Genomic DNA, 16,321 nt, shown 5'->3' with positions numbered 1-16,321 from the left:
CAAACTGAACCAACTTTTCACCAGAGACCGGAACCACTGTTCGGGACCGGATCTTTTTTCACGACAGGGTCAGTAAAGTGTGAGGACCGCTTTCTTCCGATTGGCTGGAGTTGGTTTCCATGGTTACAGACCGAGGGCCTGGGCTGGGAGCGGTCAGGTGAGAGCAAATTGAAAATACAATCTCAGATTTAAAATGGTTCGGTATCTTTAACAACGTTATTAAGCTTCATATTCATCATATCTCCAAAAACAGTAACTTTTTGGAAGCAGTTGCATTGTAGTTTTATGAAAGCAGAGATTGTAGTATTTTTTGCACTGACCTGGTTTTGTTTAGATATTTAAGATGTGAAAGTTATTTTTTCCATTATGTAAATAGATGTCAATTTTCTCTTGTTTTGCTTTAAAAATGTAGCCTATTAAAAATGTGATCAGCGGTGAGAAACTATAGAATCATAGAATGATTACTGCACGGAAGGAGGCCATTCGCTCCGTCGAGACAGTGCCGGCTCTCTGCAAGAGCAACCCAGCTAGTCCCACTCCTCTGCCCTATCCCTGTAGCCTTGCAAATTTTTTCCCTTCAAGTACGGATCCAATTCCCTTTTGAAAGCCACGATTGAATCTGCATCCACCACCCCCTCAGGCAGTGCATTCCAGATCACAACTACTCACTGTGTGCAAAAAAAAGTTTTTCTCATTTCGCCTTTGGTTCTTTTGCCAATCACCTTAAATCTATGTCATCTGGTTCTTGACCCCTCTGCCAATGGGAACGGTTTCTCTCTATCAACTCCCTCCAGACCCTTCATGATTTTGAATACCTCTGTCAAATATCCTCTCAACCTTCTCTGCTCTAAGGAGAACAACCCCAGCTTCTCCAGTCTATGCATGTAACTCATCCCTGGAATCATTCTAGTAAATCTTTTCTGCACCCTCTAAGGCTTTCACATCCTTCCTAAAGTGCAGCGCCCAGACAGGATACAATACTCCAGTTGTAGCCGAACCAATGTTTTATAAAGGTTCATCATGATCTCCTTGCTTTTGTACTCTATGCCACTATTTATAAAGCCCAGGATCCCGTATGCTTTCTGAACCGCTTTCTCAATCTGTCCTGCCACCTTCAATGATTTGTGCACATATACCCCCAGATCGCTGTTCCTGCACCTCTTTTATAATTGTACGCTTTAGTTTATATTGCCTCCTTGTTCTTCCTACCGAAATGTATCACTTTACACTTTTCTGCATTGAATTTCATCTGCCACGCATCTGCCCATTCCACCAACTTGACTACATCCTCTTGAAATCTATCACTATCCTCCTCACTGTTCACTACCCTCCTCACTGTTCACTACCCTCCTCACTGTTCACTACCCTTCTAAGTTTTGTCTGAAAAACAACCGTTCACAACTACACTCTGTTTCCGATTACTTAGCCAATTTTGTATCCATGCTGCCACTGCCCCCTATCTACTTCCCAGAGTACTAAAGGAAGTGGCCCTGGAAATAGTGGATGCATTGGACGTCATCTTCCAAAATTCTATAGACTCTGGAACAGTTCCTACAGATTGGAGGGTGGCAAATGTAACCCCACTATTTAAAAAAGGAGGGAGAAAACACAGAAAAAACTGGTCAGAATTACTGACCAGTTAGCCTAACATCAGTAGTGGGGAAAATGCTAGAGTCTGTTATAAAGGATGTAATAACAGAACACTTGGAAGGCATTAACGGGATTGGACAAAGTCAGCATGGGTTTATGAAAGCAAAATCATGCTTAACAAATCTACTGGAGTTTTTTGAGGAGGTAACTAGTAGAATAGATAGGGGAGAACCAGTGGATGTGGTGTATTTGGATTTTCAGAAGGCTTTTGATAAGGTCCCACATGAGGTTAGTGTGCAAAATTAAAGCACGTGGGATTGGGGGGAATATACTGGCATGGATTGAGAACTGGTTGACATACAGGAAACAGAGAGTAGGAATAAACGGTGGCAAGCAGTGACTAGTGGGGTACTGCAGTGATCAGTGCTTGGGCCCGAGCTATTCACAATACATATCAATGATTTGGATGAGGGAACTAAATGTAACATTTCCAAGTTTGCACATGACACAAAGCTGGGGTGGAACGTGAGTATGAGGAGGATGCAAAGAGGCTCCAATGTGATTTAGACAAGTTGGGTGAGTGGGCAAGAACATGGCTGATGCAGTATAACGTGCATAAATGCGAGGCTATCCACTTGTGTTGTAAAAACAGAAAGACAAATTATTATCTGAATGGTGATAGATTGGGAGAAGGGGAGGTACAACGAGACCTGGGTGTCCTTGTACACCAGTCGCTGAAAGCGAGCATTCCGGTGCAGCAAGCAGTTAGGAAGGCGAATGGTATGTTGGCGTTCATTGCAAGAGGATTTGAGTACAGGAACAGGGATGTGTTACTTTTTTTTTATTCGTTCATGGGATGTGGGCGTCGCTGGCAAGGCCGGCATTTATTGCCCATCCCTAATTGCCCTTGAGAAGGTGGTGGTGAGCCGCCTTCTTGAACCGCTGCAGTCCGTGTGGTGAAGGTTCTCCCACAGTGCTGTTAGGAAGGCAGTTCCAGGATTTTGACCGAGCGACGATGAAGGAACGGCGGGATGGTGTGTGACTTGGAGGGGAACGTGCAGGTGGTGTTGTTCCCATGTACCTGCTGCTCTTGTCCTTCTAGGTGGTAGAGGTCGTGGGTTTGGGAGGTGCTGTTGAAGAAGCCTTGACGAGTTGCTGCAGTGCATCCTGTGGATGGTACACACTGCAGCCACTGTGCGCCAGTGGTGAAGGGAGTGAATGTTTAGGGTGGTGTATGGGGTGCCAATCAAGCGGGTTGCTTTGTCCTGGATGGTGTCGAGATTCTTGAGTGTTGTTGGAGCTGCACTCATCCAAGCAAGTGGAGAGTACTCCATCACACTCCTGACTTGTGCCTTGTAAATGGTGGAAAGGCTTTGGGGAGTCAGGAGGTGAGTCAGTCGCTGCAGAATACCCAGCCTCTGACCTGCTCTTGTAGCCACAGTATTTATATGGCTGGTCCAGTTAGGTTTCTGGTCAATGGTGACCCCCAGGATGTTGATGGTGGGGGATTCGGCGATGGTAATGCTGTTGAATGTCAAGCGGAGGTGGTTAGACTCTCACTTGTTGGAGATGGTCATTGCCTGGCACTTATCTGGCGCGAATGTTACTTGCCACTTATCAGCCCAAGCCTGGATGTTGTCCAGGTCTTGCTGCATGCGGGCTCGGACTGCTTCATTATTTGAGGGGTTGCGAATGGAACTGAACACTGTGCAATCATCAGCGAACATCCCCATTTCTGACCTTATGATGGAGGGAAGGTCATTGATGAAGCAGCTGAAGATGGTTGGGCCTAGGACACTGCCCTGCGGAACTCCTGCAGCAATGTCCTGGGGCTGAGATGATTGGCTTCCAACAACCACTACCATCTTCCTTTGTGCTAGGTATGACTCCAGCCACTGGAGAGTTTTCCCCTGATTCCCATTGACTTCAATTTTACTAGGACTCCTTGGTGCCACACTCGGTCAAATGCTGCCTTGATGTCAAGGGCAGTCACTCTCACCTCACCTCTGGAATTCAGCTCTTTTGTCCATGTTTGGACCAAGGCTGTAATGAGGTCTGGAGCCGAGTGGTCCTGGCAGAACCCAAACTGAGCATCGGTGAGCAGGTTATTGGTGAGTAAGTGCCACTTGATAGCACTGTCGACGACACCTTCCATCACTTTGCTGATGATTGAGAGTAGACTGATGGGGCGGTAATTGGCCGGATTGTATTTGTCCTGCTTTTTGTGGACAGGACATACCTGGGCAAATTTCCACATTGTCGGGTAGATGCCAGTGTTGTTGCTGTACTGGAACAGCTTGACTAGAGGCACGGCTAGTGCTGGAGCACAAGTCTTCAGCACTACAGCCAGGATGTTGTAGGGACCCATAGCCTTTGCTGTATCCAGTGCACTCAGCTGTTTTTTGATATCACGTGGAGTGAATCGAATTGGCTGAAAACTGGCTTCTGTGATGGTGGGGATATCGGGAGGAGGCCGAGATGGATCATCCACTCCGCACTTCTGGCTGAAGATGGTTGCAAACGCTTCAGACTTGTCATTTGCACTCAGGTGCTGGACTCCGCCATCGTTGAGGATGGGGATGTTTGCAGAGCCTCCTCCTCCCGTTAGTTGTTTAATTGTCCACCACCATTCACGATTGGATGTGGCAGGACTCCAGAGCTTTGATCTGATCCGTTGGTTGTGGAATTGCATAGCTCTGTCTATAGCATGTTGCTTCCGCTGTTTAGTATGCATATAGTCCTGAGTTGTAGCTTCACCAGGTTGGCACCTCATTTTTAGGTACGCCTGGTATTGCTCCTGGCATGCTCTTCTGGACTCCTCATTGAACCAGGGTTGATCCCCTGGCTTGTTGGTAATGGTAGAGTGAGGAATATGCCGGGCCATGAGGTTACAGATTGTGCTGGAATACAATTCTGCTGCTGCTGATGGCCCCCAGTGCCTCATGGGTGCCCAGTTTTGAGCTGCTGGATCTGTTCTGAATCTATCCCATTTTGCACGGTGATAGTGCCACACAACACGTTGGATGGTGTCCTCAATGCGAAGACGGGACTTCGTCTCCACGAGGACTGTGCGGTGGTCACTCCTACCAATACTGTCATGGGTAGGAAGGCGAATGGTATGTTGGCGTTCATTGCAAGAGGATTTGAGTACATGAACAGGGATGTCTTACTACAGTTGTACAGGGCCTTGGTGAGACCACATCTGGAGTATTGTGTGCAGTTTTGGTCTCCTTATCTGAGGAAAGATGTCCTTGCCATGGAGGGAGTGCAACGAAGGTTTACCAGACTGATTCCTGGGATGGCAGGACTGACGTATGAGGAGAGATTGGGTCAACTAGGCCTATATTCACTATAGGCCTGTGGTGATCTCATCGAAACATATAAAGTTCTAACAGGACTGGACAGACTAGATGCAGGGAGGATGTTCCCGATGGATGGGGAATCCATAACCAGGGGTCACAGTCTCAGGATACGGGGTATGCCATTTAGAACCGAGGTGAGGAGAAATTTCTTCACTCAGAGGGTGGTGAACCTGTGGAATTCTCTACCACAGAAGGCAGTGGAGGCCAAGTCATTAAATATATTCAAGAAGGAGACAGATATATTTCTTAAGGCTAAAGGGATCAGGGGATATGGGGAAAAAGCGGGAACGGGGTACTGAGTTATACGATCAGCCATGATCATTATGAATGGCAGAGCAGGCCCGAAGGGCCGAATGGCCTACTCTTGCTCCTATTTTCTACGATTCTATGATCCTTTATTCCATGGGCTTCAACTTTGACGACAAACCTATAATGCGGCACTTTATCAAACATCTTTTGGAAGTCCATATACATCACATCAACCTCATTGCCCTCATCAACCCTCTCTGTTACCTCACCAAAAAACTCAATCAAGTTGGTTAAACACAATTGGCCTTTAACAAATCCATGCTGGCTTTCCTTAATTAATCCACATTTGTCCAAGTGACTGTTAATTTTGTCGCAGATTATTGTTGCTAAAAGCTTCCCCACTACCAAAGTTAAACTGACTGGCCTGTAGTTGCTGAATTTATCCTTACACCCTTGTTCATAAAAGGGTGTAACATTTGCAATTCTCCAGTCCTCTGGCAACACTCCTGTACCGAAGGATGATTGGAAGATTATGGCCAGTACCCCTGCAATTTCCACCCTTACTTCCCTCAGCAACCTAGGATGCATCCCATCCGGACTAGGTAACTTATCTACTTTAAGTACAGCTAGCCTTTCTACTACCTCTTTTATCAATTTTTAGCCCATCCAGTATCTCAACTACCTCTTCATTTACTGTGACTTTGACAGCATCTTCTTCCTTGGTAAAAACAAATGCAAAGTACCCATTTAGAACCTCAGCCATACCTTCTGCCACCATGCATAGATCTCCTTTTTAGTCCCTAATTGGTCCCACCCCTCCTCTTACTACCCGCTTACTATTTATATGCCTATCGAAGACTTTTGGATTCCCTTTTATGTTAGCCGACAGTCTATTCTCATACTCTCTCTTTGCCCCTCTTATTTCCTTTTTTGCCTCCCTTCTGAACTTTCTCAACCTGACATCTGTCAGACACCCCTTTTTTCTGCTTCATCTTACTCTGTACCTCTTTTGTCATTCATGAAGCTCTGGCTTTAGTTGCCCTTCCTTGCTCCCTTGTGGTAATGTATCTAGGCTGTACCCAAACCATCTCCTCTTTAAAGGCCGCCCATTGTTCAATTACAGTTTTGCCTGCCAATCTTTGATTCCAGTTTACTCAGGCTAGATCCATTCTCATCCCATTGAAATTGGCCCTCCTCCACTTGAGTATTTTTACTTTTGAGTGGTTCTTGTCCTTTTCCATAGCTAATCTAAACCTTATGATACTATGATTGCTGATCCTTAAATGTTCCCCCACTGACACTTGCTCCACTTGGCCCACCTCATTTCCCAGGACCAGATCCAGCAATGCCTCCTTCCTCGTTGGGCCGGAAACGTACTGGTCAAGAAAGTTCTCCTGAACACACTTCAAAAATTCCTCCCCCTCTTTGCCCCTTACACTATTACTTTCCCATTCTATATTAGGATAGTTGAAGTCCCCCATTATGGCTGTATAATTAATAGAAACGTTTTGAGATACTAGGACTATTTCCACTAGAGCAGAGCAGAGAGGGGCAAGAGGAGATTTTGTAGAATTTTTTAAAAATTATGAAAGGTTTTGATAACATGAATATGAATGGTTGGGGAGCCATTAACAAGGGCACCAATTTAGGTCACTGTAAGGTTAGGAGAAATTTCTGTAGGCAAAGAGTTGTTAGAGCTTGGAATGCTTCATCACAAGGTGTGGTGAAGCAGAGACCATTGCATCTTTTAGGGTAAAATTGAATAATTATTTGATGCAGAGGAAGATACAGGAGAGAGCTGCATCTCAGTGAAATTAAGCACAGTTCTACCTTCTTAAAAAGGATTTGCAATCAGTCTCACTCTCTGCGATTAAAAATCTGATTGTTAACAGCTTCCCAATCAGATCTGATTATAAATTGCTGCTAAATCAGTTTGGAGCTATCAAGAAGGAAACCTAGATGGAAGGAGTCCTATTATTTTTATGCTTATTCATTTCTTCCAAAGTAGTTTCATGGACCCCCCAGGATCATGCCTTCCTGGACAGTCTTCATGTGAGCCTTCTCTAGACATTGAGTGTTGTCAAGTTGTTTGATCATGGAGGGCATTCCAGCCAAGCCTGAACCTCTCATTGTCAAATGGGCATATGCTCACTTTCCCGCAGCAGCACTGGATAATAATCAGGCGTGGGTATCCAAGCCCATTGGTGCTAAAGCCATTGTGCCCCTATTACCACCCCGGTTAAGATCAGCTAACTCAGCTCCTCAGGGATTGAAACTGGGACCTTCCTTCAAAATTTCCAACTGGCCCTCACTTCTGAACAATCAACATTTTTGATTATACATACACTTATTTTATTTAGTTTATGGTATATTTTATAACAAATAGAATAAATGATAGGTTTGTGAAAACCCGAAGCTCCTGAGGCCTAAAGCATACTCTGCATCCCCAGGAGATTTTGCCATGCTACATGCCTTTGTCATATGGCTGAGCTTTCACTCTACACTTTGCTCAGGATGCATGGGAATCTTGGTCTGTATTGCTCAACACCAGACAGCGCATTTACCTGGTAAACCCATTGGGAGTATTTAATACAACAGACGACATTTTTGTGAATTTTCAGAATGTCCAATCGGCAGGGAAGCATCACATCTACTCCGGCTAAGCCTGTGCAATTTGAAGCTGGCAGATCTCAGTGCTCTGAAGAAGAGATTTTTTACAGAAACTGCAGAGCGGCTTACCTAGCGGTATTTGGAACCAGTTTAGAGAATATCAGTTCCAAAGACCAACTCTGTCTAGGTGAGGTTGAAATTGAAACGGTGAATATCATTTAAATAAGTTTATTTTATTGTATTTTTAAGTTTGTGCATTACAGTCAAATGGAAAAAAACTAAACAATCACCATTATATTGCAAATTAGTGTTTGAAGTGGTATTGCATTTATGTTGTAGTGTTGCTGAACAAAAGGTAGATTACTTAACTTTCGATCCAGGGGTTATATTTCTTGTTACAAAGGGTAAGTTCCACGTACTATAGGTAAGTTCAGATATGGGATCAGTAAAACTAGGGATCTAACATTTTCAGTATGAACAGCTGACACAATACACTGTGACTTTATTTCTCATATGTTATGTTGTCTATTGCATTCATTGTATATGTTGAATCAGAGCAGGAATAATCAATAAAGAAATAATTCACATTTATATAGTACCTTTCAAATCCTCAGGATGTCCCAAAGCACATGATAGCTAATAAATCATTTTTGAAGTGAAGCCACTTTTTTAGACAAAAAGCAGCAGCCAATTTGCACACCAGGCTCCACAAACAAAAAATTTGATAAATGAGTAGTTACTCCATTCTGGTGTTGTTGCTTGAAGGATGAGTGATGGCCAGGACACCAGGCAAACTTTTGGTTCTTCTTTGAATAGTGCCATGATGTCTTTTTGTGTCTACCTGAACAGCTAGGTGGGGGCCGCAGTTTAATATCTTATCCGAAAGATGACATCTCTGACAAATCAATACTCCCTTATTACTGCACCAAAGTGTGACTATGTGCTCAAGTCCTGGAGTGGGGTTTGAACCCATTGGGCCCGATGTTACCAGGGCTGCGGGTTCTCGGCGGGCGGGCTATCGGGCGCGTTGGTAACACGCCCGGTGAAATGAGTCAGCCACCCGCGCGATCGTAGCATAATTGGATCCACTTACCTTGTCTTCCGGGTTCCCCACTGCTGATCTGCACGGCGGGCGGACTGCGCATGCACAGTAAGATGTCAGCTGGAGGAGCTCTATTTAAAGGGGCAGTCCTCCACTGACAGATGCTGCAACAAACAGAAAAAATTACAGCATGAAGCAGCCCAGGGGGAAGGCTGCTCCCAGTCTAATGATGCCTCACTCCAGGTATCAATACACGGGGTGAGGAGGAGGGGGGGGACAGAGATCTTCCCCCCGGCGGGCGGGAGGAAGCGGCCTGCCTCTGCCACCAGGAAGGCCTGGCTCGAGGTGGCAGAGGAGGTCTCCTGCACCAACAACATATCGCCCACCTGCATACAATGCAGGAGGCGCTGCAATGACCTCAGTAGGTCAGCCAAAGTGAGTACACTTACTCTTTCCCTACACTCCGTCTGCCACATCACCGTCCCCACCCCACATCTCCTTCAGCACTGCCAACACTTCTCTGTCACATCACCCCTCATACCCACTCAAACCTCATCCTCATCTTACCTGCACCTACTCACCTCGCCAGTACTCATCCCGCCACTACCACTCAACCCAATCCTCATACAATCTCATGGCTCTATCTCATACTCACCCTCTCGTGCATCTCTTTCATGGCTAGCCTCACTCAACCTGCCACTACCTGTGCTGCAGCCACAGGGCATGCATCACATATGTGCAGTGGGCAGCGTAAGGCAAATGTGTCGTGAGCATGAAGGGGATGCACAAGGGTGTTTGAGGGTTTGTCATGGTTGTTACTTATATTGAATTTCTGACCAACTCACATTACATATTATATTGGCACCACTACTGCCATGTCTTCGCGAATCTTGCCTGGTTTGTGCAATAATGCCCTCTCCTGAGGATCACAATGAGGACCCACAACTGATGCCACCCATTGTGTCACTGCATAGTGGGTGTAGGTGTATTTGCAGGGCTGTTTTGTGCAGACGACTGAGAGACGTCGGTGGAGAAGTTGTTGAGGGCAGTGGTGACTTTGACAGCGACAGGTAAGAAGATGGTGCTCTGGCCAGCCGGGAGCAGCTTGGCATGAAGGAGGCTGCAGATGTCCACGACTACATGTCGAGTGACTCTGAGCCTCCGTGTGCACTGCTGCTCAGAGAGGTCCAGGAATCTGAGCCTCGGTCTGTGGACCCTGTGGCGAGGGTAGTGCCCTCTGCGACGCATCTCTCTCTGCGGTAGCCCTCCCTCCTGCTGTACAGGTGGATGTGTCACAGCACTCTGCTGTGGAGCTCCACGTGTAGAGGTGGACGGCGAGGCTGGTGAGGCTGGTGATGCTGTTCGCCCTCCGAGGAGGTCATGACTGCAGCTACGGCGGCCCCCATCCAGAAAATGTACATCTGAGGGGGTCCACAAGGTAGGTACATGTCTCTGGACCCCGGGGTAAGTGTGCAAGTTGGTGACTTTGATTGCCAGGAGGAGGGTGGTGGAGGCCAAACTTTGTCCCAAGTGACAGAGTGGCCTCCTGCAATGGGTGAAGGTCTCCCCCCCCCCCCCCCCCCCCCACCTGTCAAATGGACCTTTGCAGCTGCCACAAGTCCATTTGAACTGGGAGTGTTTCCCCCAGTGTGGGAAACGTTCCCAGTTTGCTCTAAAATCCCACCCCTCCACACATAATCCCTTAATCAGGTCAGTTAATGACCGGAACAAGCAAAGTAAATAGCGTCAAGTGGAACCCCGCTGGCTTTAATTGCCTGCGGGATTCCCACCAGCGGGGGCTGCGCGCGCACGCCGGCGCGTCAGCGGGGAACCCGGAAGTGCGCGGGTTCGAGGCGGGCTGCGGTCCCGCTCCGGGATTTCTCGATTTTCGGGGGCCCCCCCCCGCCAGGAACGCACCCGCTGGCGGGTGCTAAAATGCTGCCCATTGTCTTCAGACTCAGAGGTGAGAGTACCACCACTGAACCAAGCTGACACCTGCTGCGTGCTCCATTGCACTTCATTGTGTATTCTGTTTCTATGGGGCATGTTAAATTTTCACAAGATTATAAGAGCTCTGATTAATAGAGAGTACAGTACCATGCCTTTCTCAACTTGGGTTTCTACAGAAAGCGGAAGAATATTAATGCCGATAAATATTGCAAAAGACAAATTAGACCATTGTGACAAAAAATCTTTCTTTTTGGTCTACTTTTATTGTGGTCTCTTTAAAATATCAGTCATTATGTACAGGGAGTTTTAGCAGCTAGCTAAAGTCTTACATCATGCATAGTTGTGACCTCTCTGGTAACAGTCTTGAGAAATTGCCTAACACTGGACTTTAAAATATATACAGACTGTATTTGATGTTTTTTTAAATCTAAGTGATCAGATATTCAAAATCCAAGATATACTGGTAGGAACATAGGAACGGGAGTAGGCCATTCAACCCCTCTAGCCTGTTTCGCCATTCAATTAGATTATGGCTGATCTGTATCTCAACTCCATTTACCCGCCATGGTTCCGTAACCCTTAATACCCTTACCTAACAAAACTCTATCAATCTCAGTTTTGAAATTTTCGATTGACCCCTAGCCCCAACAGCTTTTTGGGGGAAGAGAGTTCCAGATTTCCACTACCCTTTGTGTGAAGAAGTGCTTTCTGACATCACCCCTGAACGGCCTAGCTCTAATTGTAAGGTTATGCCCCCCCTGTTTTGAACTCCCCCACCAGAGGAAATAGATTCTGCTTATCTACCCTATCAAATCCTTTAATCATCTTAAACACCTCAATTAAGATCAGCCCTTAATCTTCTACACTCAAAGGACTATAAGCCTAGGTAACTGTCTTTTCCAGGACATAAAAGGGCCAATTTGTTTAACTCAGTCATTTGGAAATTCTTTTTAAAGAAAGAAAAGTTAGCAGTTGGAAAATCGCTTGAGAAGATCAGTTTGAAAACCTCCCAAGAGGTTGTCTGGAAAAGAGACAGTTTGCTATTCCTTAAAGAAAAGAGCAATACTGAGTGTATTTAAAAAAATCTACAATAGGCTTAGCTTATTCTTTTTATTACTTTGCCTGCGTGAGAAGTTTTAGAATTTCTACTTAATTATATTAATAGATTATTTCTATAATTCATTTGCTTCATATTTTAAACTTCAATCAAAGTCTGTTGTGTTGCTCTACCTCTTTTGAAAACTGGAGTAAGATTCTATGGTGGCATAAGGCAGTCCAGTACCTAAAAGCAAATATCAAACATAGTTTGCTGTTCATTTACCTGGGCGTGTTGCTGAATGTTTTCCTAGAACTCAAGGCAAAGATAGACACTTGTGAAAATATAGGGGTGTTGGGACTCATGATAGTAATCAGGTACAATAGCTGAAATAATCTAGGATAAGAAAGTTTAGAAAAGACCCAAAACATAATTATATATTTTCCAGTTTTCGTTTACTCCAAGCCTATTTGTATTGTAACTTTATTCATTTGTAAACAACCAACCAAAATGAACATCATAGTTTGAATACAGATGTCTTTTAAGGTTTGTGGTGATGAAAGCAAAGTTAAAGGTTTAGAACTGCTCAAAATTCCATGGGTACTAAGGATTGCATGTCCCAATTTTCCAGTACAATCTACTCTATTCTTAAAGTTCTCCAGTTAGGGACAGCAGTCTGAAGGCATGGCACTTGCAGTGGAATGTATTTGAATACAGCTGAGTGATGGTGGTAATCAAACAAAGAAGTGGTTCTGGCTGCAATGTTATCACGTGAGGAGATAAATTCTGCATCACTATGTAGTGTGTTAATGCCATTTTATTTCAAAAGATTTATCAGAATGCTCATCAGGTAAATAGATTCACCTATGTTTCTATGCTAGAATTATCCTCTGATTCATTTAGTTATCTAATGTTAGGCTCGTTAAAAATGTCATTTGAAATTCTGGAATTAATGGCTAATATGTTTAAACAATAGCGCTCCAGCAAGCTGGAAGAAATCCTTCCGGAAAGACGCTCAACAAATACTGGACTCAGTATACCAAGAAGCTAAACTTTGATGACTTTTGCGAGATTCTGAAAAAAGAAAAACTTACAGGCAAGAATGAATTGATGAAAGCTTTCAAGAAGATTGATCGAAATAATGATGGCTACATTATGCACGAGGAGCTTGATAAAATTCTCACTACTGTAAGTGCTTTTCTCCTACTTTGTTTAAAAAAAATGCTATTTATTTCAAAATAAACCCCAAGCTACAAAGGGAACCTGTCAATAGTATAATCAAAAGCTAATGGACCAATCTAATATGTACAACTGCAGGATCACAAAGTGTGGTACAAATATTCCAATATAATTCTAATTCAACACTTGCATCCCTTTTCCATGTAACCCAAAATGGGTGGGGAAGATAAGGTACTCTTATTTGCTCCTGGGTGGGATTGGGAGCTATATCTCCCTCCCCATCAATATAGCTGCCCTATGTGCTCCGACCCCAGAAGAGGTATTTGATCCTAAACTAATACACAAGAATAAGTCTACCCTTTCCCAGATTTCTACTTCTCAACCATGACTGCTTTTCTTTTTTCTTTTCCGCCCTCCTTGAAGGTGCTGACTCTTGGGAGGGTGGTACAATTTCACAGGCGCCGGCAGCCTTCCACTATCTCACCCAAGTGAGTCTACTATGGGGGGGCATCACAGTTGAGCCCGATCCTGTTATCGTCCAATGTTCACACATATGCACTTTGCATCAGGGGGGGTCACTGGATAGCAATCAACAAAAGGAACCTTGGCTTTTTTGCTCCCTCCCTAGTCCATGGCTACTGGAGTCAAGCTGATCAGAGCATTTGCACTGCTGCCCCCAACATCAACCTAGTAATCTGCCTGGTTGATATGATTTTAATATTACACGCACTGGTCCAATCATACACAGAGCCATTGGAGCAGCTGGCCAGAGTATTTTTAAACTTCTCTTATTGTTCATCATGAGGTATGGTAGGGGAAGGGAAGCTATACAAGCCTGAGAAATTACAAGAACAAAGTTTTTCATCAAAAAGCCAGAATGTCATGTTGCGTAAACACAGATGAAGCTTAGGCATTGAAGAGATAGTGTGTAGGAGCCCCAGCATGCTGCACCACAAAGTACTGGTTGTGAATATTAAACTGAAGACTTGTCCCAAATTGCATGAAAGCCAAGCGATTTACCATTTGAGGGATGGAGGAAATAAGAGGAAGAATCACACTTGGACTGATTTCATGCACCATCTCGCGGAGACTTCAGCACATAATCCAGGCTGACACTCCAGTGCTGCACTGTTGGAGGTGTCGTCTTTTGGATGAGACGTTAAACCGATGCCTCTTCTGCCCGCTCAGGTGGACGTAAAAGATCCCATGGCACTTTTCGAAGAAGAGCTGGGAAGTTCTCCTCCATGCCCTGCCCAGTATTTATCTCTCAACCAACATCACTAGCACAGACCATCTGGTCATTATCACATTGTTGTTTGTGGGACCTTACTGTGCACATTTCCTACATTACAACAATGACTACACTTCAAAAAATACTTCATTGGCTGTAAAGTGTTTTGGCACGTACTGAGGTCGTGAAAGACGCTATATAAATGCAAGTTGTTTTGTTTTTAGTTTGAGCATAGCATGGATGCAGAACATCTGCCTGTCAAGTCCTTGTGAAGATGCCCACTTTGGCTATTCTTCCCTGTAACTCTCCTGACTCGTGTGTGTAAAAGAACATAAAATTTTTAGGAATAGGAAAGGGCCATTAGGCCCAACAAGCCAGTCCATTTTTCATAGATCTCAACACTGCCAAACTGCCTTCTAAGAATATCCTTTAATCCCTTTGCTGTCCAGAAACACATCTTACCTTTTGGCACCCATTGCACTGTCCATTTTATTTGTTTTCCCTGGTGACTTATTCCACAAGTCCATTTGCCTTTGTAACTTTCTAATTTTTTAATTTGTGTTCCCTGATATTTGAACCCTGATATTTGAACCCTTCATGACATGAAACAATTTGCCTGGGTTAATTTTGCCAGATTTCTTCATAATCTTGAAAATCTCAAATTGGGTCAACTCAACATTTCTTTCCACTTTGTATCTCTTTTTCTTGGAATGTGAATCGTATTTTTACTGAGCATCCTGTGCTATATGCTACACAATAAATTGCAATCATTATTTCATTGCAGAAAGGAGAAAGGATGACACATGAAGAGGTGAAGATGATCATGGATGAAGCTGATGTTAACAATGATGGAAAATTGGACTATAATGAGGTATAGCAAACTGGATTATAGTTTCTAAATTTAGTAATTCTTATATTCACCTTGTTTGTAATGGTATATTGAGGTCAAGATGTTTTAAATCTTTACAGACTTCTTTAGAGAGGATTACAGCAAGACACATTTGGAGCCATTTGCTTTATAGTTCAATGATGGTTCACATCAATGAAATGCTTTTGTTTTTATTCATTCATGGGATGCGGGCGTTGCTGGCAAGGCCAGCATTTATTGCCCATTCCTAATTGCTCTTGAAAAGGTGGTGATGAGCCGCCTTCTTGAACCGCTGTCCCACAGCACTGTTAGGTAGGGAGTTCCAGGATTTTGACCCAGCGACGATGAAGGAACGGTGATATATTTCCAAGTCGGGATGGTGTGAGACTTGGAGGGGAACGTGCAGGTGGTGTTGTTCCCGTGTGCCTGCTGCCCTTGTCCTTCTAGGTGGTAGAGGTTGCAGGTTTGGGAGGTGCTGTCGAAGAAGCCTTGGCGAATTGCTGCTGTGAATCCTGTAGATGGTACACACTGCAGCCACAGTGCGCCGGTGGTGAAGGGAGTGAATGTTTAGGGTGGTGAATGGGGTGTCAATCAAGGGGGCTGCTTTGTCCTGGATGGTGTCGAGCTTCTTGAGTGTTGTTGGAGCTGCACTCATCCAGGCATACCCCCAGTATGTTGATGGTGAGGGATTCAGCGATGGTAATGCCGTTGAATGCTAAGGGGAGGTAGTTAGACTCTCTCTTGTTGGAGATGGTCATTGCCTGGCACTTGTCTGGCGTGACTGTTACTTGTCACATCATCCCAAGCCTGGATGTTGTCCAGGTCTTGTTGCATGCAGGCATGGACTGCTTCATTGTCTGAGGGGTTGCGAATGGAACTGAACACTGTGCAATCATCAGCGAACATCCTCATTTCTGACCTTATGTTGGAGGGAAGGTCATCAATGAAGCAGCTGAAGATGGTTGGGCCTAGGACACTGCCCTGAGGAACTCCTGCAGCAATGCCCTGGGTCTGAAATGTTTGACCTCCAACAACCACTACCATCTTCCTTTGTGCTAGGTATGACTCCAGCCACTGGACAGTTTTTCCCCTGTTTCCCATTAACTTCAATTTTACTAGGGCCCCTTGGTGCCACACACTGTCAAATACTGCCTTGATGTCAAGGGCAATCGCTTTCACCTCACCTCTGGAATTCAGCTCTTTT

The 16,321-nt window shown here is 44.7% G+C and overlaps 1 protein-coding gene across 2 annotated transcripts in view; it reads left to right on the top strand.

The window, feature by feature from the left end:
- Positions 1-79: 79 nt before the first annotated feature.
- Positions 80-16,321, top strand: part of efcab7 (EF-hand calcium binding domain 7) — a 79,412-nt gene continuing 63,170 nt past the window's right edge. Inside the window, exons 1-4 of one of the 2 annotated variants that reach the window (XM_067990400.1) lie at positions 80-157; positions 7,823-7,998; positions 12,816-13,027; positions 15,034-15,120. In XM_067990400.1, the coding sequence (XP_067846501.1) occupies positions 120-157; positions 7,823-7,998; positions 12,816-13,027; positions 15,034-15,120 (513 nt within the window). In that variant the 5' untranslated portion in view covers positions 80-119. The remainder of the gene's footprint in view (positions 158-7,822; positions 7,999-12,815; positions 13,028-15,033; positions 15,121-16,321) is intronic. The other variant, XM_067990399.1, reaches the window with a different exon arrangement.

This window comes from Heptranchias perlo, chromosome 9 (genome assembly GCF_035084215.1).
Source record: "Heptranchias perlo isolate sHepPer1 chromosome 9, sHepPer1.hap1, whole genome shotgun sequence".
In the NCBI taxonomy this organism is placed as follows: Eukaryota; Metazoa; Chordata; class Chondrichthyes; order Hexanchiformes; family Hexanchidae; genus Heptranchias; species Heptranchias perlo.
Note: the sequence above shows the minus strand (reverse complement) of the source record. Positions and strands in the feature narration are given on the sequence as shown.